Source organism: Amblyomma americanum, chromosome 1, assembly GCF_052857255.1.
Source record: "Amblyomma americanum isolate KBUSLIRL-KWMA chromosome 1, ASM5285725v1, whole genome shotgun sequence".
NCBI lineage: Eukaryota > Metazoa > Arthropoda > Arachnida > Ixodida > Ixodidae > Amblyomma > Amblyomma americanum.
In genome coordinates this window covers 443464825-443490759 of record NC_135497.1, presented here as the reverse complement: position 1 = coordinate 443490759, position 25935 = coordinate 443464825, and the positions used below count along the sequence as shown (strand labels likewise).

Here is a 25935-nt window from a genome sequence, read left to right as displayed (position 1 = left end):
CGCAGGAAGAATTGTGAGACGCCATCTAAACCAGCTCAGGAAGCGTACTGGCGAAGTTCAGGTGGACAGACAAGCCTCAGCAACGCTCACGTGGGGCATGGACAGTAATCCAGCAGAAAGCACTCCAGCTATGCTCTCTTCACGTCCACTCGAATCCGAATCGAGCATATCGAAACGACCAGCACGGATCAGACGGCAGCCTACTTGGTACAAGGCATCCTTCTAAGGGGGGAAAAGTGTTGTGTCCGTGATTAAGTTCGGTCTTCGGATGCGGACGGGTGCAGCCGCGTAGTGGGAGTGTCGGGAACTACATGTGAACGCTCCCTACAGTGCCGATGGGTGGCGCCACATTCCTGGCAAGCCCTGGTGTGGGACAGTCACGTGGACAGCGTGTTCGTGCCAAGTGTCATAGGCTGCGTTCCAATACTATAGACGTCTAACAAGACGTCTAGTGTGACGTCTAGGAAGCAGTCTACATGTCCATGTATTGGAACTTGTCTACTGCTCGCGCCGCCTCGCGGCATAATAATGTAACTAAAGCTTATGAACAGTTGTACTACTATTTTTCACAAACTGAGCAATAAAGATAATTAAAAACGTGTTTTCAACAAGTTTACACATTTCTTCTGGAATGAATTTGCGCGTAAACCGGACTGGTGGATGTGCCTATCGGTCAGTCTACTTGTAGCAGACGGGACCGCTCTCCGAAGACGACGCTAAAGAGATATGCGATTATTCTTTTATTATTGATGCTCAACTGTAGATGCTCCTCGAACGTGCTCGTCCAGACGGTCCTGTAAACATAAGAATACGAAAGACTGTAATTAATATGCGCGAAATGCGATACGGCTAATATACACTGCAACAGGAAAACACATACGTGACATTAAACCCGCTGTCTGCCCTACGTGGCACTCGGAGACAGCGAGAGACCTAAATACAGCAGCGATCTTTAATCCTGCAACGACTAAAATCAATTCGCAACATGCCGGTGTATTTGTTCTGAGAGTGTAGAGATAAAAAAGAATGCACGCGAAAGAGTTGATGCAACTAATACAGCAACAGAAGAACACATTTGTTAACCGTCACGCCAGCCGTCTTAACGCCCGTCGAGGAAACCAACGACAGCGACGAGTGTTCTCTAAAATCAAGGTGCTAATTAAGATCCGGCATCGTCCGGATCATGTAAACAGACCTACAGCGTCCGCTGCTGTAGCAAAGCTCTCAAGTGCACGATTTTCTCCTGCGTGATTCACTGCTAGGAATCGCACGTCCATGAAGATTAATTAGCCACAAGTTTGCGTACCAAATAACATAATGGAATGACTCACATTTTTCCTTTCCTATACTCCGTGTACAGTCCGACGCCCGCAAGAGCACGACTCGCTCATCCGCGTACATCAGCTCCGCCATCTTTAGACAGCAAGTTAGCCTGCATCGATGTGGACTTCGGCGAAGCAGTCTTATGAAACTGCTTCGCCGAGAAATGGAACGCGTCCCAAGATGGCGGCTGTCCGGCTAGACGTCTAAGTAGCCGTCTACTTGGGAGTATTGGAACGCAGCCATAGTGTGGTCGCCATCTCCGGCAGTGCTACGTTCATTATGTGTTGTACTACGTGCAGAATAAAGTAATTCCCAGTACGTAACACTTCAAACCCTGCAGAAGGCTTGAATTAGGAACTGCTAATATCAAGATGGTACTTAATAAACAATAGCGGCTACAATGGCACAGGTGAAGCAGGGCTGGAATTACACGCAAATAAAAAAGGCTGGGAGTACCCAGATAACAAACTGAAATGGTTTTGGACGGGACTCCTAGTTATTGGATATAAAAGACTAAAATAATGCATATTCAGAGTTTATCAGTGTTTTTGTAGCAATACACTCTAAGTACTTTCTCTTCAAGAACATTAAGCAGTCTAAACCAACAAGAATACCATGGATCACGCCAGAGCTCAAAAGAATGATAAAGCGCAAAAACAAGTTGTACCATGCCTTTTTGAATAATCCCTCTCTAGAATCTAATCTTATTTAAAAAAAAACAAGAAATTAACTAAATGCTGAGCTTAGGCGTGCTAAGATTGTGTATCATCAAAAACTTTTCTGATAGAATGAAAAATTCAGACGCTGTGTGGAAAGTTGTAAATAACTTGTTACGTTGCAATACGAAAAATGCGTCAGCTCAACGAATAATATGTAAGGGTTCTGAATTATCCGGTCAGGCTCTTGCTGGCCATTTAAACAGCAATTTTTTAACTACCCATTTACCTATGATGCATCTACCTGAAGTTCCTTCATCTTGTAGCCCTTTCGAAAGCCTTCTCCTTGAGCCCACCAATGAGACCGAAGTATGTACAACCTTTAGGAATTTGAATAATAGCAAAGCCTTGGATGTTGACAATATTCAGATAAAACCATTCAATTATGTACTATCATATATTGCACCTGTGCTTGCATACATCTTCAATTTGGTAAATGAAACGGGAGTTTACCCGGAAGAAATGAAGAAAGCAAGAGTGACAGTTGTGTTTAAAGGGGGAGATAAAGATGTAGTGTCCAATTATAGACCAATATCTGTGAAGGGCTTGGAAAAAGTAATCTTTTTCCATCTAGTGAACTTTTTAATGCAAAACAAATCCTGTCTGAGGCTCAATTTGGCTTCCGAGGGGGCAAGTAGATGGAAACAGCTTTGTTATCGCTTAAGGAATGTATCCTGCAAAACATTGAAGCAGGTATTCTCACTGTCGGAATCTTCATTGATTTTAGTAAGGCTTTCGATTCCCTAAACCATCAAATTTTAACTCAAACTTTCTCAAGACGGAGTTCGTGGAACACCTTTAGACCTCATGAAATCATACCTGCAAAATCGAAAACAATCTGTCTATATCCACAACCATCAGTGTTCTTTTCTGGCGGTATAGAAATGGTGTGCCTCTAGGCAGCATTCTGGGCCCAATACTTTTTAACATAGATCTATATAAATGACATTGTGCATATTTATGACAAAGCGAAATTAATTATATATACGCCGATGATAGCAGTATATTTATCTCTGGTCACGACATAAACAAGTTAATTGAAGAGTGCAACGTAACCCTTACGAAACTAGAGAACTGGGCCTCTCCTAATTGCCTCCAAATAAACCCTACAAAGACTAAGGTAATAATTTTCCGCGCAAGGAACAATCCAGTCGAACTACAACGCGCTCCTAAATACGCGGGTCAAGAAATTCAAATTGTTGACAGCCACAAAATCCTTGGAGTTACTTTCTCGTCGCATCTTAGCTGGGATCGGCATGTGGAAAATATTTGTAAAAAGCTCTCTTCAGTAGCAGGTGTTCTATCACGATGTCTAATGACTCCTTCCCACTCACGTGAAAATTCAAATTTATCATGCTCTTTTCGGTTCCGTTTTGAATTATTGTAACTCTGTTTGGGCAACCACCAGAAAAGCATGAGATAAAAATACAAGTTCTGCAGAAGAAAATGATCCGCTACATTGCAAACCTTCCTTATCTCTCTCCAACGCAAACTGCTTTTAGAAATTATAACATAATTCGTTTTGAGCACAAGTATATGTTTTTCGCATTTCGAAGTTATTTTACCATTCTTCTTCTGCTTAGAGATTTTTCTTAATACGTACTGCACATTTAAGGACCGCTTCGAATCGACTCTACACCCGAAACACCGATCTCTGGTATATTCAATATTTTCGAAATAATTATAAACTACAAAAAATTTGAACACAATTTACCGGCCACTCTTAATAAGTACAAAGTTTTGGCTAGTGTTAAACCAAGCGAGTTAAAAATGTATTTTGTTAATATATAGCCAGGTTGCATTTTTTTATGTGCCTCTGTTGTCTGCCGGTGCCATGTATGCCTATTGAGTGCTTTTTCTCTTCATTTTTCTCGTTTCCTCTCTGTTTTCATGAGTCTGCAAACTACTGCTAGTTAACATACATGCTCATTGTTTTCATTGCATCGAATATATATGTCACTTGCTTCGTTGTTTTTGTGTTTGTTATAATCTATATATATTTGTAAACATTTTTTTTCTTGCTTGAAGTGCGTTTGTCGTGTACTGCCATTTCACAGGTGCTTGGGCCCCATCAAGCTGCTTTTTAGCAGCTTTTAGCCCTTGCATCTCTCTAGGATGTAACTTGTATTCTGCAAAAATAGTGAAATGAAATGAAATTGCATTTTGAAGAGAAAGACAAGGTTTCATTTTGCAGTGTAAGCTTGCGTCTCTAAAATGAAAAGAGAACGTTGCCTCGCACCGCTTGGGCTTGTCGTTTGACTCCTCGTTGACCCCATTGAAAAAAAAAGGACGTCTCTAGGAAACTATTTGCGCAATCTTTCCCCCGCTTCAGGCGGAGAGGGGGAGGGGAGGTGGGGGTTGATCGAAATGAAGTGCGTAAATCCTGCGGCGGCCCAGTCTTCTTTTTGTTTGTGTGGTTCAACCCGTCCCAGTCCTCCCTATGTCTGACTACGCCCTTAGATGTCCCCTGTCCCCTAGGGGTAATTCCCTTCCCCTGGCTAAATTTGTTTGTGTTGTTTGTCCAGCTGAAAGAATTTTTAGTATCATATTTGAAAACAATGCTTGTAAATTTTTCAGAAACTTTTTATAGTTTTGTTTTTATGTGATTTGAATTTTGTTTTTGTATTATACATGATCACGTGACTCCTTTGTTCCGCAGTTTTGTCCCCCGTTGCATAGTGCAAGCGTCGTCGCTGATCCCTCGGTCTGCGATCTTGCTGTTGCGCTAATTGCTGTATACATTGCAGTAATTGCACTGTTTTTTTACCGCATTGTCCAGCCGCAGCTCCGTTGAGCTTTCTTTGTGGCCGTTGCCATATTCTGTGTTGCGCTGGGCGTGCACTGTTCTACTATTGAGAATTTCTCCTTGTTTGCTCCGTTGCGCGTTCTGTTTGCCAGTGTGAATTGTGTTTGTGTCTGTCGCCGAGGTGCCCTTCTAGGAATGGAGGGACCAAGCGCACCACCCGCAGAGTCACCTGTACGAGATAAGGATCAGTGTCCTGTGTGCCAAGCTGAGTTTGTTTTGGAGCAATCTCGAAGGAGGCATGTGCAAAAGCAGCATCCCGAAGCTGCAAGCTCTCTTAGTGGTAGTGCGAAAGCCTCCTACAGTTGTGATCAGTGTACTAATGTGTTTGCCCGCCGTGGCCAATTGTTGCAGCACCACGAGCAGAATCACGGGTTCGTGTCGAGGCTCAGTACGCATCAGTTCTCTTCCTATTCAGGTGAGGAAGATGCACGTGTTCTTGGCGTCATTTTTTTGTGTCTGTGCATGCACGAAAAAAGTGTGAGCTTGTGTACAAACGCGAGTAGGCTTGCGTTAGAGCGCTCGCGTAGCGTTTACTGCATGCACGAGAGAGTTGTAAGCTTGTGTACAAACGCGAGTAGGCTTGTGTTAGAGCGCTCGCGTAATGTCCTGCGGAGGAAAAGGGAGCGAAATTTTAAAGCAGGCAGTGGTTTCACAGCAACAGATAAAATCGCTTCGCTTCCACGTACCCACATAAACGACAAAGGTATGACGGTCGAGTCACCAACATAGCAGATTTGAAGCTTCACCTTTCCTCCCGCAGCATAGCGTTCTTGACAAGTCGGCCCACGTCCGTACATACCAGTGCATTGCAAATTATATCGCTGGGTAAACTAAGGAACAAGCACAACAAATGCAGGACTTCCTGGTTTATTCAAACGACGCTGTTCGCATGCACAACCATTGAGTCTGCCACCAGAACAGCAGCAGAAGTGGTGGGTAAATTAGAAAAAAAATAGGCTGACAAATGCAAATGAAGGGGAAACATTATACACCTCAATGCTTGTGCTTATCTGCTGTGTATTGCTCTCTCCTCTGTAATTTTTAATGCACAACTTGGAGCAACAGTGCACCTCTTCTTTCCGCTTTGGCAAACATGCATTATTTTCAAGGGTGAGAACTCGGACACAATGAAGCTACAAGCTTGCGCATATGTCCCTCTTGCTAGAAAATATTTCCCGCAACTGGAGAAATGATGGTCTTTTCTTTTTGTGAACAGCTGACGAAAACGTATTGTCCACTAAAAAGTCATCAGTGCTCACTCTGTACTCTTAATGAAAGAGTATGGCTACTTTCTGCATGATATGTATATTGTATCTGCAGGTTACTAATACAGATACGAAACTTATTTTGAGGCAGAAGCCTTGCTTGCTCTATGGAGCGAAAACTTGTGTGTGTTAAAGTTCAATGGTAACCATAAAAGATGGCGAACTCATGCAACCTGGCATGTAGCCGTTAAATTAATGATTGGCTGCGGGAGGTTGCTCGAGAGTGACAACCTGCTGTTGAGTTGAGGAAAGCCGGACCAGCGACCGGTTTATTGCCCGGGCAGGCGAACATTGCCCAGAAGGAGCTCGCGCGGCTCGCACAGCGTGCATCACGTGATCGCGCAGCCAGGCGTGTTCTCGCTCTAGCCCTATGCAGTGGCTACACTACTGCCTACAACACCTGTATCGCACAAATTCCACCGGTGGCAGCATCTGCCATCCCATGGTAGTAGTGGCTTGTGAAGCGCTACCTGCATTGCGCGAATTCTTCCTTTGGCAGCACCTGCTATCCCAGGACACTAGGGCACCACTTAACTGCTGTACCACTGTGCTAGCCGTGGCATGAGGACTCCCAGGAAAGTAGACTAATTCTGCATATATGGGCATTAACCCACTAGCTATCGCATCATACTCTTATAATGGCGCCGAGCATGGGCTGTGGTATGGTGGCGACTGTCTTCAAGAGGTTAGCGTGCAGGTCACAAGGGGTGCAGCAGTGTTTTGGTGGTGGCTATGCAGAGCCATTCAGATGTACAATTGCCGGCTGCATGGCATCTGATTACATCACGCCGTTCACTAACAGTCTTAAGTGTGTGCGTCTTTTTAATGTGGTAGCGTTGAAGGTCCCATTGTCAAGAAAGTGCGGTGTCGGTGTTGTTGGCATTGTAAGCGAAAAATCACGAGTATGACTCTGGAAAGTAGTCCCCAGGGAGCAAGCTAGGAGGCAGGTGGCCCGCCTACGTCACGTGACTTTGTGGCATCCTCAAAGCCTGCCTGCCCACTGCAAACTGCCTCCTTGGCAGGTGGCAGCTAAATGAACGCTTGGTATTTGAGAAGAGGCCTGGGTGATTTAAGACCTGCAGCTGGGAGCAGCTGCCATTGCAGGACAGTGGTGAATTGCTTATCCGCTGCACCACTACACTAGTTGGGGTATGAGGAATCTAAGGGATCCATGAATGTAAAGTAGAGAATGACCTTTTGCATGTATGGGAATTAATCCACTATGCTATCGTGTCATACCCTTAAGCTGGAGTCTTTTCCCCTCCGATTTTTTTCACTGTAATTTGAAACTGCAGCCTTTGTGAAACTTATTTATTGTGTACAGTATTGTATCTGTCAATACAGCATTTGCTAGCCGGGGGTAGCGCACAGTTGCGTCGTACCAATAGTCCATGACTTCAACACCTTTACTTGTGGGGGGGGGGGCTTGCTTCACTTCCAGTAAGTACAGAGTAGATCATGCTTGGCTAGAGCGCTCGAGCGGTGTGCTGCGAAGCAAATAAAGTTAAATCTTATCGCAGCTGCTCTGCTGAGGGTAGGGCGCTGGTGCGTGTGCGTTTCACATGAATATTAGGCTGATCTTAAGCGCAAGTATTTTCACTGAATGTCTACCTACTTTATAATTTTGCTTTATTTCCACCGGGCTGCACTGCTCGAGCGCTGTAGACAAGTGTGATCGACTCTTTACTCATTAAACTGCTTACAAAAAGAGTGTGCATCGGTCATGGAAATCAGAACAGCTCGATATTGATCAGATGACTGACTCAGCAAGCGCTTCTGAAGTGGATCCAGTATGGCTGCCAAATTCCATAATGTTAAATGGTTTCCTTCTTCTGTCGGCTGCCCCTCTTTGTCGCGCCAACTTAAGGGCATTGGAGTTGAAAAATCGGGTAAATTGCGTTTCATCCGATCTTTTAAGAACATCTTTGAGGTGTAAAAATTTTAAATAGGGTAAAGTCAGGTTTTACCTAAAAACAAATAAAAGCCCCTATGTACTCAGGGTGCCTAGTGCCTCCATACTTAAAGACGCTTAGCTACTGCCCTCAGTCGCCCCTGATGAAGGAGCCGAGTCGGCTTCGAAACGTTAGGTTAAAGTTAAATTTTTGGTTGGAGTTGTGCAGTTTATTATAAGTCTTCAAACCCAACCAGACAGGCAAATCTGTCAAAATGTTTAGTTTTCAATCTAGTTTAAGTACCATGTCCCCTCTGTCCTTCGCAAAAGATATGCTGTTACCTGATCCTCACCATCTGATTTCCCCCTTTGCATTACTCTTAAGGCTTTCTTCACTTGCTCTTTTGTTACTGGTGGTATGTCACAGTGCTGTCCGCTACTGCCTCTCATTATTAACGTCCTGATTGCATTGGCTACTCTATAGATTGGTTACTGTATAGAATGACAGTCTCTTAACGAATACATCTGGTTTTCTAGTGAGAGCTACACTGGGCTACCAGTCGAGCATTTCGCGGTAGCTGGAAGAGGCCAGTTGTGCGCATGTGCTGTTACCATGGCAACCGAAGAGGAGCAGTAGGTGCGCCGCGTTCTTAGTCGCCGCCTTGCCGCACGCCCCTCTATCACCCGAACCGTGCGTCGCAAGCGCAGCATTGCGTATAAAAGGCGGAGATGTAATGGGCGTCTCTATCACAACGTTTGACATGGATGCAGAGAAGGCGAGTCCAGCTGCTTTTTAATGGTGGTATAGACAAGAGAAAATTAACTCTTCCGATCCTGAGGTTTTCGCCTGGCACTTGGCTACTCAGCAAAGAGAGAATGAGTGTAAGAAGGCGGAGAAAGCAGCGGAGACGCCCGAACAGAGAGGAACGGCTTGCCAAACTGAGATGCCAGACTGCCGAGCATAATAGACGGCGCAAAGCCGCCGACATGGAGCCCAGTGTCTCAGTGTACCAGTGTCTAAACATACAATGACCACAGCAAGCTCAGCCAGGGAAACTTATACCTCTCGATACATATATTCTGGCATAGATGAGCTAAGCCACTTCTAATTTTTTGTCTATGGCTAGTTTCCTCGTCACTGCTTTTAGACTACGTCCATTCTTTAGAGCATGGTAGATTCTCTCCATATTGTAACATACTTGTTGATGGAGGGTGTTTTAATACATGGTGCTGGTCAAGACGGCACAGCATGAGCGCTAAATCACCGTCTTCCAGGTCAGCTACATGCCACCTGGCAATACTATAGTCGGATACAACTCAAGTCTGGCGCGAAGCTCCGGCCCACATTCAGGACCTCTCCACACAATTCTTCCACAACAAAAAGTAGTCTGTCTCTTTTCTTGTTACCTAAAGAAAAAAAGAAAAAGCTACTTACAAGGGAAATGATTGTAAGCTGTAGAGTTTTAAAAACGTGGCTTGTTTGCTGTACTCAAACAGTGAAAAGCTGATTTAGTTTACTATTTTGATTGGCCAGCGGAGTAATACACCGCGGATCATGGCCCACTGTTAGCAACCGCTTTCGTTTCTTTTTTAGGTTGTGTCTAACTATAGGTGGCACTATTGCCCCTTCCGAGAAAGAGAAGCATTGTCGTGATGCTGACAGCATTGCGGTCGACAGAAGGTTAAAATTGAAAATAACCGGGGGGAGGGGGGGGAGTGAGCAAAGTATACCAGCTGAAGCGTGTTGCGACTTCAACATGTTTGCTTGCCGTTACCGTGTATAGAACGGCTTAAGCCGCACAATGTGCACAATGTCAAGAGCTGAGTTGTTGGCGTCATGGTAGCACGGCACTCCGAAGGACCAGCGCACAAAAACAACGGACAGAGTAGAAGAAGGACGACGTAGACGTCTACGTCGTCCTTCTTCTACTCTGTCCGTTGTTTTTGTCTTCTACTCTGTCCGTTGTTTTTGTGCGCTGGCCCTTCGGACTTCATGGATAACCAACTAGCCCAACAGCAAGTGTTGCACGGCACTGTCCGGAAGCACTTGATAGTCGACGTCACTGACTCACTGTAGCACTCTTTAAGGGCCAAACTAGCGCCACAGTAGTTTCTCAGACAAGCGGTGGCAATGAACAGGGGTCCATATGCAGATTTGTTCGCCGGGTTTGTAGTCAACCCGGCGAGAGCAAAGGTTGTAGTGGCGTGCACCTGTGCTGTGATGTTGCCGGATCTGCATGTGGGCCAGCCGACTGCCTTCTTCAGCTTGTTGGGCAAATTGTTGGGCGCCTGAGATGAGTTGGGCATCATCTGGGCACAAGATCAGGCATACTATGTACCTCACATCTGTACACGAGGTGAAACGGCGTGAAGCGCATAATTTCCTTCAGGGGTGTTGTTGGCGAAGGTGACATACGGCAGGACTTCATCCCAAGCTTTGTGCTGTGCATCTACATACATTGACAACATGTCCGCGATGGGTGTGTTCAATGAATGATAGGTCAACTGAGAAATCAATTAACTGCGGCGTAAACGCCGATCATCTGTCAGTAATCGTGTACGAAAGGCGCCATGCCGCAAGACATTGTGCATGAAAAACTCCGTGATATCAGAAGCTGTACTACGAGGGATTGCCGTGGTTTTGGCATAGCGAATGAAATAGTCTGTGCCAGCTATAATCCAATTGTTTCTGGTCAGCAACAAAGGGAAAGGGCTGAGGAGGTCCATACCTGTTTGGTCGAAAGGAGCGCGAGGGGCTGTAATGGGCTTAAATGATGGCGTCTTCCGGTGCTCGCATTCTCTGGAGCTTTTAATGTAACGTTTGACAGCGCCGGTGAGTCCCGGCCAGTAGGAAATGCTATGCACTGTGGCGAGCGTTCGTGAGAAAACGCAAGTGGCCACATGTGGGCTATTGTGGCAAGTGAAAAGTGCGTCAGCATGAATATCAGCTGGAATTACGAGATGGTAAGCTCTATTGTGGCCTCGAGTTGTACAGGAGACCATACCGCAAACAGAAGGAGCTGAGATAGAGAGAAGTGTCAAGATAGATGCGTATTGTTGCCTTCAAGGTGGTCAATGATAGGGTGAATGTCCGCATCCGCCTGCTGCTGGGTCATCAGGCGGTGTGCGAGCCAGTGTTTTCACGTGTTCGTGTTTACGGCCTGACTTTTATACAGTAGTGATGTCAAATTTTTGGAGCCGTAAGCTCCTTCGTAGCAGGCGCCCAGTCGGGTCTCGCAAATTTGCCAGCCAGCATAGATAGTGATGATCAGTTACGAAAGGGCAATTTTATGATGCCCCGCATGACCACAAGACATTCTTTGTCAGACGTAGAGTAATTGCTTTCGGCGTAAGAAAGAGTGCGGCTAGCATATGTAGGAACCCTCTCAAGGCCATCTTGGTGTTGGACAAGGACAGCATGAAAACTGATGTTGCTGGCATCGGTGTGAACCTCGGTGTTGGCATCTTCTTTGAAGTGTGCAAAAACGGAAGATGCTTGAAGGTGCTGGCGTTGCATGGTGAAAGCAGTGTGTTGCTTGGTGGCCCACACAAAGGAGATATTACTAGTGAGGCACGCAACGGCTCTGCAGTTGTGAAGTCAGCAATAAAGCGCCAGTAATCCGCACAGAGACTCAGGAAGTGCTTGAGGGCTTTCTTGTCAGTAGGAACAGGAAAATGTGCGACGGCGGCAGTCTTCTCGGGGGTCCGGCCGCATTCCTTCAGCTCTCACAACGTGACCCAGAAGTTTGAGGTCTTTCTAACTGAAATGGCACTTCTGGGGCTTCAGGTCTGCCGATCGGAGGCTTTCGAGGACAGCCTGCAGTCGCTGGGGATGCTCATCAAGCGTTTTCAGAAAACGATGACACCGAAGTACACAAGACAGCTTTGCCGCTTGTCACCTGTGAGGACAGTGTCCATCATCCGTTGAAACATGAAAGGGGTGTTGCACAAGCTGAAAGAAAGCAGTTTGAATTCATAGAGGGCATGTGGTGTCACAAAAGCGGTGTTCTTGTGGTCCCTTTCATCTAGTTCAGTTTGCCAATAGCCGCTTTTCTAAGTCGACTGAGAAGCACTTAGTGCAACACAATTTGTCCAGCGTGTCGTCATTGCGCGGCAACGGGTAGACGTCCTTTTCGGTCACACTGTTCATTTTTGCATGGTTGACACAAAACCGCAGAGCAGCGTCCTTCTTTTTAGCCAGGATGACAGGCGAAGATCACGGGCTTTGGGAAGGTTTAGCTACTCTATTGTCAAGCATCTCCTGAACTTGCGATCCTTAGAGGAAACATGAAGTGATGGGTGTTTGGCGAACCTGCGAGGAAGAACCAAAGCACGGCTTGAATTCGAGCAGTGGTTGCTCCAAGGCCAGCCGTTGCTTCCCGGACAGGTGGCAGTTGATGTCGATGTTTTCAAGGTAGGGCTCGTCAGTGCCTGCTGCAGCAGATGCAAAGCAGAAGCGATACCAGTTCCAGGAAAAGCGTGCTGGTGCTCATTATAATGATTAGTGAAAAGGATCGCAGACTGGCCACCATGAAGCGTCAGTAGGCTGTGAGCAGCGCAGATGCCCTGCTTCAGCATCATGCTGCTTCAGCATCGTGCAAGTCGTCGTAGGTGACTTCCAATAAAATACTGCTCCGTGGTGGCAACATGACGATGTCTCCAGAGATGCGAAGCGTGGCACTATGGCAGCAAGAGCTGGTCAGTTGGGTGGTCATGCCGCTCGAAAAGGTAATAATTTGTTGTAGATGATTGCACCATACTTCTGCACAGTCAATGTCAATAATCAGATCCCAGGAGCAATTGCACAGAACGACGCAACTGAAAACGTACATCCGTTAATTTGATTGCCAACTGTGCAAATACCCTTGAGGGTAACGAGACGACCACTATCGAATCGAATAGTCATCCCCAGTGTCCACTAATGCACAGTCTCTGTGACCGTCGAGAATAACCTATGCCCAAAGAAACACGATTGTCTGGCTTGGATGAGGGTGCCATCAGTTCGTGTTCGGAGTGTAGCAGCGACAGCGGTAGGTCTTCAGCGCAGCGACTCCTAGCGACCTCGCCCCCTGAAGGTCGATGATCTCAGTTTTCCCGGCGAGGTCTGGACGATGGACCCTGTGCCGATCCCAGGGAGCTGTGCGGGGTCAGCGAAGGTGAGCGTGACTAACGTGGTACACGGGATAGAAGTATGCTACAGTGAATTGATATAAAGGGTCAGTCGCTGTTCCGCAAGGAAGTCTTCAGTGGCAGGGGGTTGGTGGACAAACTGGGGTCTCGGAGAATTAGCGCGAAAACCCTGCAGGCTGAGGTGTCAGTAAGAGCAATAGCGGTACAGGTGGCCTGGTTCTCCGCATTGAAAGCAATGTGGCCAGCTGTCAGGTGTGCACCAGATGTCGGCCTTCCACAGGGACGCTTCGCGATCATTGTTGGCACTGGGGGCAGCATAACAGGATGGGTTGCATGAATCGGTGCTGATGAAGTGGGAACCAAATGCCGCACAACCTTACCATAGGTGGTAGTCTTTCGGTGGACGTGGTGTTTCCACAATAGAGCCCGGGTTGCCTATTGCATCTTTTTGCAAACAAGAGCGGAGATCAAACCCAGCGTAAGCTGCAAAACTTGTGAAGCTCTTCACGCACAATGGTGCGAATCAGATTGCGCAAATTGTTACGGCGGCTCATGGTGGTGGCAAACGATGCGGTTACTGCAGCAGCATGCACGGGCTGCTTTTATGTCGTGAACAAATGAAAATGACCCCAGGTGGCCAAAGATAACTATGTTCTGTGCATGGCAGGCCTTAGCACCTCACGGCTTTGGTGCATTTACTGCTCAAGCATTGTTTGAATGTACGTAAAGGCTCTCTGGCCTATCTAGCCTTTTTAGTCATGCTCATCACAGACTTTTCTTCTGTCATCTGCCTTTTGCTTGGGCAAAATATAGATGACTGACTGATTGAATGTAGTAGTGCATGCATTGCGGTAAAATATTTTTTGGCAGCATAGTTAATCATGTTCTTAGCAGCCATATGAGGATAAAACGAAAAATTTCGACGGCAAGCACCGAAATACGAGAACTCTTCTTGCTGTTTTCCTGCCCATTCATGTAGAACACAAAGTAAAGAAAAATGATAAGGTACTGACTGATGTCCGTGCTGTACAGATATGTACACGCTGTTGCACCGAGTGGTGACGGCCACTGTGGCTTGATGGGCCTACTTCTTGTGGCACAGTTATTCTGCACTAAAATACATGATTGGCAAACAAGCTCTGGTCGCACTTTTGGCCGTGGTATCAAGATCTAAATAGTTCTTGCACCATGATCTCAAGGCAGGATGTGAATTGTTCTTTGTTAAGTGAAATTTCAAGCCAACTGAACACAATATTAAACATTGCACCAGAACCCTTTCTGTACGTAGGTTATGTGCGGCTTGAATTCCAGCAGTCCTGCATTGTGCGGGACCCCAACACCTAGGTTCTCGTTAAGTTTCTGGGACATCTTTTTGCCTTTTGAAAGTTCAGCCAGAACGGTCTTTGGCTGAACCGTATGTCGCCTGAAAAGAAATTTGTGTTCGACAAGCTGTACTAGGTGCAAATCAGACACAGAAAAGAGGGCCACAAAGCATACGACGAGATGGATTATGTTCCGTTTCATACATCAGATGCAACGTTGTGAAAGGTACAGAAGTAGTCCATGCGTAAAAATAAAGGGAGGTGTGTTACTCCGCACTTGTTCTGTGACCGAGTGGTCTAAGGCACGAGAAAGTGACAGTGTGTCGTCAGCAGTTATAGTGCATTTAATTGGGTTCATGACGAATGTGGGATGTAGTAATCTTCGATATTGTTATTGCGCTACTCATGGTTTACATAAACAAGAACGACACATACAGACAGGGCATCGGGTAATCTGGCGGCGCATTGCTCCAAGTGCAAAAACTGTAAGCCATTGCTTGTTAGCAACGCTGTCATCCTGCGATCCCAAGATAAAATGCAAAGGGAGCTTTATGAAGCATTTTGCATGACGTCTGAGAAGGAAGGCACTTGCGTAAGCGACCCTTCGGTACCGCTGACGAAGCGAGAGATTAACTTTTTAAGGAAGTGAAAAGACTGCATCCTCCACAAATGCCTGTCAGCAGAAGATTAGACAACTCATCTTCATGAAGCTACCTGTTTTTGTGTCCCTTCTTTTCTCATCTTAACATTTCATATAAAACGAATTTCCCACGCAATAAAATCAGTTGATAGTTTGCGCCCTGTCTGTATGCGTCGTTCTTGTTTGTGTAAACCATGAGTAGCGCAATAGCAATGTCGAAGATTACAAACCAACTAGGCCCATTTGAAGCTCTTCTTGGATGTAGTAAGCCTGCAGGCAAAGCATTTCCTATGTTATAGTGTCTACTACTATTTGGTCGTGGGTGTAGGCAGCGCAAACAAGAGCGCTAGCTTTGATTGCATTGCACTTGATGTATGAAACAGAGTATAGTCATGAAGCATAAATGGCTGTCGGCCTGCTACGAGCCTGGCTTGTCCGAGTCCTCGGGTAGCTCTAAGTCCTCGGAGGGGGTGTAGCTTGAAAGCAGTACAAGATCACAATGCTCGCTACGCCACAAGTTATCAATGTGCAAGCAGAGTCGCACGTGGAGGCGATCAAATTTTTCCTAGCAGTGGGAATAATTTTGCCTCATATTCCTAAGAGGCATACTTTTTTAACACAACAGTGTGATGCATCCCTGGTGAAAAACGGGGTTTCATATCTGTTCGGTACCCGCCACGGTGGCTCAGTGGTTAGGGCGCTCAACTCCTGATCCGGAGTTCCCGGGTTCGAACCCGACTGCGGCGGCTGCGTTTTCATGTAGGGAAAACTTAAGGCGCCCGTGTGCTGTGTGATGTCTGTGCACGTTAAAGATCCCCAGGTGGTCGAAATTATTTCGGAGATCTCGACTGCGGCACCTCTTCCTTCCTTTCTTCTTTCACTCTCTCATTTATCCCTTCCCTTACTGATGCATTTCAGATGTCCAACGATATACGAGACAGATAGTGCGCCATTTCCTTTCCCCAAAAATCAATTATTATTATTATTATATCTGTTTGAGCGGTTTTTTATATGATGTGGTAGGTTACGAGTGTTTACTACGAGTGTGTGTGAGATACTAGAGGCACGAATTAAGAGATTAGTGATTAAATTAGTAGCAAAATGCGTGTATGCGAACAAGGTTTCGCAAGGTGAGGTGCAGACAGTGGCCATTAATGCTGTTGCATCATACCCTTAAACGGTAACTGAAAAGGGGTAAAAAGGTGATGGTAATGATGTATACTGAATCACGTATCATCCTTCCGTGAAAATTTTTCATCTAGGCTCTGTAGCTCTACAGATATCTGCAATTAAAAATGACCACTGCGTTTTCCCTCTCAAATCACACGCAGAGTGAAGTTAAGAAATATTCACATTTTAGACATGTGCTGCACTCCACCCACAAAGCATTCATTACCATGTAACTCTGCACACTTGGTTATTTTTTTTAAGAGTGTTAGCTCTTCTTCCAATTGCTTGTTTCGTGTCTGCTCTCAGATTTCAAGATGCGGGGATAAATCGCGTGATCATAACTGTAACACCTCAATTCAGCAAAATGTGACACCCCACTACGTGACCGCGCGCGCGTGCAGTTGCCGAGCCGGCACAGCGGCTGGATTATATCCTATACTGGCGTTCTGCTATATGTGTACAGTCTGAGCGGGCGCCAAGACTGGTGCCACTTGGGATCACCATTGGTGATAAAATCGTGGCCCGCCTGTTTGGCACATAGGGTTCGGAGTGTGGCAAACAGAAGGGCATGATTCGGCACACTAAGTTGTTAGTTGAATTTAAACCCGGTGTGTGTAGGGGATTCGTACCCATAACCTTTGGTCTTCGAAACCGTAATGGAGGCAGCCTATTGAGGGCCGTGGTGGGTGAACCAGTGGTCGCAGAGGGATGCGAGCGGCACCAAACGAATCATCGTTGCTTGGTGTACACATTGGTATCGAAATTTGTCGAAAGCATAGCTGAAAGCAACTTTGCTAATGCTCTTCATTTGATTTCGCATTGGTAAATCATTCTTTAATTTTTCTCTTTGCCGCCTGCTGCCCCACTGCGGTTAGAAAGCAAACGAGAGTGGGAAGGGCACACAATGCATTCTGCCAGGGCCAGGCAAGCACCTCGCCTTCTTCGCTGCGGCTCTGGTGAACTAGTGACAGCGTTCCCTGACTGCCGTGCTGTGCAAAAGCTGGGATTTTTAATGATGTGTTGTAAACAGTCAGCTTCTTTTTGAGGACTTGAGTGCACCATGCACACCCAGGTTGTATATCCTCTACATAATTGCATGCATTTCATAGCCACCTTGTTAAACACTGTCAGGGACCCTTTAAAGGTAGACGTGAAGCGTCCCCCCTTTTTTAAGCGGGGCTTATTGTCCCAAGGCAACTCTAGCAATGAGGGACGACACAGTGGAATACTGATAATTTCTGCTGTCATGGTATCTCGCCTTTCACATCTACTAAAATGTGGCCACTATGGCTGGCATCGAGTCAGCCTTGCCCAGTGCCCTAAGCACTGAACCATCACGGCAGGGCTGGACATGCTTTTCAGCCAAACACCATTATTTAAAGATAAGCCTTTCCATCGGCATATCCAAGTGTCATATCCACTACCTATAGATTAAGAGAAATTTTGCCCGCACGTCAGTGTGTAACGGAATTTTTTTTCAAGCACTATGCATTCAGTGCAATAGTACCTGTAGTTGATGCAAGGATTTCTGGTGTACTTGACAGTTATATAATGGTTGCCATTAGTATATCGTGCTCCATGCCTGTATTTTCAGATTTTGATTTCTCATAGCTTGCATTAGGTTGCTAGACTTTTGAAACGTATGGCAGCCATAACTCACACAACTGTACTGCACCGCTTTTAAAGGGCAAGGTAGGTTATAGTTAGTAACATCAGAGCAGTTAAAATATGTCACATATAAAGTCAAGCAGGTGCTGGGGTAGGTGGGCCTTAAGCACTTTGAGTGAGCATTGAGCGATCACTTCTAGCCCATGTTCTGATGGCTGCCTTACGTCTTGAACTTCAGCTAAAGGGTTAGCAAATCAAGTTTGCTCAGTGTATAATATGTCTTCATTAAATATGTGCATTTGTATTTTTGTTTGCAGATTTTGCAGCCTGGAAGGAAATGGAAGAAATGAAGGAGAAAGTGAAATTCATGGCATCTAGTTGGCCTAAGCGTTGGTCCTCAGGAGTAACGCAGATGTACCTGTGGAATAGGTCAGGAATGCATGTGAAAACTGGAGAAGGGAAGCGGCAGCCAAAGTTAGTGGGCAGTGTGAAGTGCAACAAGCACTGCTTTGCAACTATGGCTGTCACACAAGAAGGTGAGAACGTAACTGTGGAGTACCAGGCTGATCATTATGGTCATGACAAAAGTGTGAAGCATCAGCGCTTGACATCCACCCAGAATGCCATAGCAGCAAAATTAAGCCTAGGAGTCCCTAGTAAAAGGATTTTGCTGGATGCACACGCAACTGGTGGAGATGAATTGAATGTGCTCCATACTTTGAACAGGCACGATGTTTACAATGTAAAGCACAAGTTTCATATTGGATATGAGGAGCAGAAAGACCCAGATGAGTTTGTCAGCATGAGGATGTGGATTGATGAGCTTCAAGAAACCTCAGCTTTGCTGTATGCTGATAAAGAGCTGCTTACAGAACAAGGCATAGGGAAGTTTAAAATGGCTCTTGTGAATAGCACTCAGAAGGAGTTCCTGCTCGAATATGGTAAGAAAAGTGTGTCCATAGACTCGACACATGGCACTAATTCTCATGGCCTCCAACTAACAACATTGCTTGTAATTAATTGGCAAAGACTGGTCAGGGATTCCATGTGCCCACCTGCTCTCAAAAAGTACTACGGAGGAAACTATGGTTGCTTTTTTTCAGGCAATCAAAGACAGACTTGGTGAGGCACTTTGCACTGAGCTCTTCAAGTCAGATGATGCGCCAGCATATTACAATGCTTGAGGGAAGAGAGTCAACCAACCACGGCCGCCAACCAAAGTGACCTTCACACCGCAGCAGCAGAAAGAAGCATTGGCAGAGTGGTGTGTGAAAGTGCGTGAGGTTTCCGGGTGAGGTGACTGGGGGAAAAGAGAGCATCCACGAGAGTCAACTTTTTTAGCTGGCAAGATTGACCGCAACCACGACCACCAACCATATTCACCTGCACTCCACTGCAACAGGAAGGCCAAGGAGTGGCAAAGTTGTGTGAAAGTGTGCCACTGCCAAGCACTCCTGGGACTGTAAGATGGTGACGACACCACATCTTCCTTGACAACTTGTTTTCTGTTCCGGAAGGGCCACTGCCTTTGAGAACCGCTGTGTTGTGTGCATGGACTGCCGCTGCGCCGCGATCATTGTATGTGTGTTTTTAAATTCGTATTCAGTGCGAACGTTTCGGTTCATTCTAATTATTATCTGACATCCTTAATCCTAACCACTATTGTATGTGTTCATTTTGCATATAGTTCAGCGGCAGACTGTAAATGTATATAGTGCTCTCTGTCATCCGTAATTGTAATCACTTGTACGTATGCAGATTACACAGATACAAGTGATTACAATTACGGACGATAGAGAGCACTATATACATGTGTTTACAGTATCTATCGCATGGCAATCTTTGATTAATGTAGTATGGTTTTTGATTTGCCTGCGTGTGTGTCTTCATAAAAATATTTGTGTTGTTTTTACCTGAATTTGTGGCTGTGTCCCATTCACAACGCGTCAAACTCCACCCCCTTCCGGCCTGGTTTGGCAAGGTGCTTCGCATTTCTGCTGAGCTGCGAGAGCACATAGGCATGGTAGGAACACAGGTCAGCATATTCACAAATGCCTTCATTCTGCCTCACACTCAGGCTTGCAAGTTGAAGGCTGGCTGTGCACTTTTGTGACGCCTATACGTGTTTGGTTGAAGGCAAGCATGAGTCACTACCGAGAGTACTTGAATTGGAGTCCAGTTTGATTGGCAGAAGCAGAGGATTTGACGAATTGCACGACAGTGCGCCTTGAACTTAGTTTTGCTTGCCTAATTGGATGCTTGACACTGTCTCTATAGCCTGAATTTTAAGGCGAAAGCCTTTAATGGCTCATACTCGCAGCCATGGATCTGTCCGGCGTCCGTTACATTCAGCACCTCTATAAAAAAACAATTTTTTGTGCACGGTGGGATTCAAACCACCATCCTTCCATTCCGCAGCCAAGCGTGCTAACGACTACGCTACTTCCTGCCAATGCATATGCAATTCTACTTGTCCAGGACGCTGGAGAGTGTTTGTGGAAAGGCGTGGAATCAGACGGATGCCTCCCAAATGCCCTCCAGTGTCTCCAGCATTTAAGATTCACACAAACAGTTGTGTACTTAACCTCTTAAGCACACATCAGTGACACAAGCAGCAATACCACTTTAAAGAGTTTTGCCTCACCGTACTTCAGGTCAGCAAAGTGCCCCTCGGGATTTTTTTAGTTTCAGTTATACAAGGATTGCATAGTTCAAGGCCCGTACTGTGCAGTGGCCCTGTGCTTTGTAGACCAAAAGGCCCGTTGACTCAAAATTTGGATAACGGGCAGTGCAGTCCCAGAGTATGGTATGAGGTATGGTGTCCGATTCCCAAGTAGAATGCTTGAATAGCATTTCATCCAGTTGTCTTTTTTATAAACTTGCTCGTTGAAAACAGCCATTGTAGAATGTTTGGGAATTTTCAGATGCACTGTTCTATAGCACACCTGTGAGGACCAATTCACCAGTTTGAAAGAGCCCCATCTATGTACATCAAGATATCAGTAGTTTTTTTCCCCAAGGTGGCCAGAGGCTAAGTTCTTATCCCTTGTAACCGCCATGGAGGTTAGAGTTTCTTTTGGAAGTCATGCAAACCTGGCCACTCTTCAATATACTACCCTCAAGCAAATTGGCAAGCACAATGCTTTTAATATAATTTAATCGAATTACCTCTTTTAGAATCTTGCTTGCAGGAAAGAGCAATGATACAATAGCTGGGTATTTACAGATGCACTCCACAGGCATGAACAGGAGCAGGTGCACCCACTGTTGCACGCGATACATCTCGAGACCAAATCAGACGTTGCGTTTTTCTTTGTTCCTTCCTGGTTGAGACTAGCCCTCGCCAAGCACTTCGGGAATTGAGAGTAAATAAGTAATATACTGAAAATGTACAGATACACTAAAGGCGGCCAGTGCACCATAAAGTGGGAGATTTTGTTCGTTTGCAATCCTGTCTCTTTTAAATGAGATGGATTTTTTTGTACGTACAGGAAAGCATTCAGAGGACAGGGTCCAGCCTCGTATCCCTTGAATGAAGAGAAGACCTGGAATGCATCACAAATTTATCTCCATTGTCTTGTAATTAACCATAACTGCACCTTTTAAAGGGGTGCGGGGCGACTTGGCTTTCAGAGCTGAAATTATTTTTCTGTCATGAAGGGATGCCAGTTGGCACAAGTATTGGGAAGTTAATAAAATGAATACAAATTCGACCAGTTTCGACAATACAAATTTTTATGTGCTTTACTGCTGTACCAAACTTGCAGAAAGCCTGGCATAACAAAACTTGGCAGAAGTTCGAGTCTCACTTAAATTAAAAAAAACCGAGTTTTTTCTACACTGAATATTACATCCATGCTTGCACAACGTGCTCGTTACCCGTCAGTAGACATATCCCCCTAACACTTCCAGCACCTCGCTGCAAAATGTGACTGCTGTTTCCTGTTGAACATTGAACACTGATGAACATTGGTTGAGTTATCAGCATATTAATTTTTAGACCCAATGTTTTGCTTTGTCTACCTGCAACATTGATGATGCTTAGTAATTCAGACAATTAATGGCCTAGCAAGGCAACGTCATCAGCAAATCGCAGATTACTAAAGTATTGTCCATTATTACTTTTCTCTAACTGTTCCCATTTCAGGTCTCGCAATAATTCTTGCTTGCAAATGGATAGCAACGGAGAGACTGTCTCATTGTATACCATCGCTCTTTATTGACCTTTTATTGCTTTCTCTATGGAGGCCTAATTCGTTGCGCAGCCGCTGTAAATATCTTGCAGTATTTTCGCATATGCGTCTTGTGCACCTTAGTTCCACAATGTCTCTGTGACTACTGACATTTTGACTGCTGTATAAAGGGGTTATTTTCAGTGTATTTCTCTATCAGCTGGTTGATAGTATAGACATGATCTATCGTAGTGCTGTGTACGTGGCTACAAACCGTGGCATCCTACGAAAACAGTTTGCTCAACGTACACTCTTCATCTTCAAGACGTCTAGGTTCTTCTGGAATCCACCCCGAGCCCCATACCGCAAGAGACATGCTTGCTTGCAAGTAGCACACAACAGTGACAACAGCAGTGCAATATTGGAAAATTTTCCATGCAACTCTGGGAAAGACGGGCGGCAAAAGACGTAAAAAAACAAGAGCCAAAATTATACTCAATTTGTGCATGCAAAGCGAAAACACCCCTACGGATGACGGATGTCAAGAACGAGAAAGGTGTCTCCTTGTTTGCTGCAATTTATTATGGAGAGAATGAATAAGTTGAGCATTTGATAGATGTCGGACCAGATTACTTTTCCACCCTAAACACGCATTTTAAAATGGTTCTCTCGGTTAAACAGCTGTACAGGCGCGACCAAAATATAGAGCACACTTCGACATGTTACTTTTTTCGTGCGTTCCGCAGAGTCTGCTTTCAGCACTCGCGCCAGCTAGGCCGTGTTATGACGTGTTTCGTATTTTTTTATGGCCGCACTGGTGTTCGCGCCGAATGTTAAGGTGAATGATAACACGTAAGAAATTCAAGTTCGTATAACATTTCCGGCCGAACGCATGCTTAAACCCTAGTAAGCAACCCAAGAAAGATTTCTTCCGCTCTGCAGCACTCACGCTACCACAGCTGCCATCACGGTCTCTCGCATTCGATCCTCTCGGCGCTGCAATTTTGAGTCACCAGCTGGGTAACAGTAGCCACTCTCGCTCAATACTCAACAAGTTCACGATAGCTTCTGCTGTTAACCAGAGGAGTTGATAAAACTCCGCGCCGCTATTACTCCGCCATGTTAGTATTCGTTCACCGGATTTGTGCTAGGCTTGTGGCTAGTCTTGGCCCTCTATGGATGTAACTTTGCAACGAGGTAGTGCATATTTTTTCTTTAAAGTAATGCAAAAACGACCTTTTAGCAACACAACTTCAGGCCCACTGGAAGGTTTTTTTTGCATTTCTCTGATACAATACGCTGGTTACTACTGTTGCCTTTGAATGAGTGTGATACTTGCGGGGAGACGGAGAAAAATAACCATCTTCCCGTGTGATTACATGGCAGTCGCAAGACAATTTTGCATGTAAAAATGAACCGCTTCTTTTGCGCACCTCGAATTCTGCAAGTACTTTCGCCCTGTGACCTCCACGTCATTTGGGTAAAACGACTGCCAAGAAAAGCACATTGATTTATGTAGCAAACGCATGGTGCTGTTCGTACAGCTCATTTCCAGAAAACCAATGTTGGTTCCTGCGTGACACGCAAGGTCGCTGCGTAAAACGCCATGTGGCCGACAAGGAGGGAAGAGACGTAGCCTGCACAATGCCACTTACTTTATTAGATGTAACTGTGTAATGCCAGACGAAACAAACAGCACAAATGGGAGTACACATGTTTGAAGAAAATGCATGAGATAGGTTTAGTTTTGCATACTTTCGAAGGGCTGCATGCACACCCCACCTTTTTAGGGTAAGACGAAGAGAGAAACACAGGCACACACACTCTACAAGGCAGTAAACGTTGTGCAATACTAGCTTCAAGGAGGTAAAAGGAACAGCCGAGACTCCATGGCAGACTAGCAGCTAAAATATCATGGTTGAGGTGCAGTTCGTACTATTCTGTCCTCAAAAGCATCCACTGACTACCTCTCCAAAAGGTCTACTTCCACCAGCTATCTATATATGTTTGGTCACACCCATGCTTATTTTTTTTATTGTTCATCTTCGACACCCTGTTTCCAATGTACCCTTCATCCCTCATTACTTAACCAAACCAATGAAGTGGTAACCTCTGTTGCTTCACGCCTGTATTTGCCACCGTAACCATACTCCTTATCATGATCTCAGTTCGTCATAGTCGCCCCACAGATCTAGGCATTCGAACTTAAGAACCAAACTGGCATGGTAGAGACCTCATATGGCCTCTATACAACTACTCTGTCTCTGCGTTTTCAGTGTCCTCTTCATTATATGCGTTGTAGTGGCTAATATATTCAGCCAGAACAGAATTTACACTTTCAAGTTCATAATTCCGCATTTGCGCACTGTGCGCAGCCATATTACTAAGTTTTCCCAGCTTAGAAATCATCTGTTCGTTGAGGTTCGACATTGCGTGCAGGTCCTCTGCCATGGTGATGGCCAGTTTTTGCAGCTCTTCATGGGCACCAGTATGTGAAAATGGGCATGTGACAAGTATCATATGGCCTGTACATTATGACATAAAATGCCAGTCATTCTAGCTAAGCCTCTTGTAATTTTCTAAAGTCGTAGCCTTTTTATCAATGATGGCAGGTATCAGAAAACAGAATCAAGTTAACTGCTAATAAGGTGGTTAACTAATTTCTTCTAGTTAACTTATCTATAAGTTAGGTGTGTAGTAATCGCCAGGCAAGTTTTTAGAAATTCGACGACACGATTACCATCAGCGTTGTGGAATAAATTAAGCTACCTCGCGCGCCTTTCAAAAATCGCGTTTTTGGCTCGTGCACTGCGACGCCCACCAGTACACATTATTTCGCGACGCACGGACCTTCGCTCTCCATGACTGATTTGGAGCAGCGACGAGCACCGCAGCCAGAATACTACAGGTGGAAGTATCAGCCAAGCTGGGGCGCTAGGAGTTTAAACGATGTTGTGGGACGGCGCGGTGCGCGGCGCCATTGGCAGTGATCATGGCACAAGCCCACAAACATCGCGAATATCGCAAGGTGTTGGTCTTGCAAAGAATATTTCGGTAGAGGCACATGCATGTTGTAGTCACGAAAGATGTCTGACCTCGCGTGGAGGCGCTAGAATAACCACTTCTGAGAACGCGTACATCCATCGCCTCCTCTAGCACCTCACCACCCTGACCACTGTGACCAGCCTCCCGCATTGGCGCAGATAGATAGATAGATAGATACCCAGGTGAAAATTTGTAGATGGGAACATACTGGTTTGTACTGGTTCGGCTGGAACCAGCAGGTTTTCCTGCTGGTTGTACTGGTTCCAGCAGCGTGCTTACTGGTTTTCTGCTGGTTGTACTGGTTCCAGTAGGGTGTTTGTAATGGCTTTCTGCTGGTTGTACTGGTTCCAGCAGGGTGCTTGCTGGTTTACTGCTGGTTGTACTGGTTCTAGAAGGGTGTTTGTAATGGTTTTCTGCTGGTTTTACTGGTTCCAGCAGGGTGCTTACTGGCTTACTGCTGGTTGTACTGGTTCCAGCAAGGTGCTTACTGGTTTTCTGTTGGACCCGACACCTCATAATATGATAAATACATCAAATTCACAGTACATTGCAAAACTACAATCGCACATTGCACCACCCTTTTTCCATTCAGGAGATGAAGAAAATTATGAGGAGGTACAGTGAATTAGCAATTCATTCCGAAAAAAAAAACTGGCCGAAAAGGAAAAACTCAAATTATTGAAATTTAAACTCTTGTCATAAAACAAAATGACTGCGAACACAAACCATAGTACAGAAATGAGCATCTTCATGAAGGGGCACCAACATAGTCGGAAATTCATGCCACAAGAAATTTCACTTCCATAAATACAATACAATACAAGTGCTAAAATTGACACACTGTCCT

General features: G+C 45.4%; 1 protein-coding gene and 1 long non-coding RNA gene across 2 annotated transcripts; one reads left to right on the top strand and one right to left on the bottom strand.

Annotated features, from left to right (window-relative positions):
- Positions 1–725: 725 nt before the first annotated feature.
- On the bottom strand, positions 726–1496 carry LOC144104105 (uncharacterized). The gene is made up of 2 exons (XR_013308436.1): positions 1332–1496; positions 726–794 (listed from the first exon to the last, which is right to left on the bottom strand). It is a non-coding gene; the product is annotated as an uncharacterized LOC144104105 (long non-coding RNA).
- A 3484-nt stretch (positions 1497–4980) lies between these two features.
- On the top strand, positions 4981–19337 carry LOC144125525 (uncharacterized). Its single transcript, XM_077659005.1, has 3 exons — positions 4981–5260; positions 18189–18812; positions 19213–19337. The coding sequence occupies exons 1-3, from the start codon at positions 4981–4983 to the stop codon at positions 19335–19337; spliced, it is 1029 nt and encodes a 342-aa protein (XP_077515131.1).
- The last annotated feature ends 6598 nt before the right edge of the window (positions 19338–25935 follow it).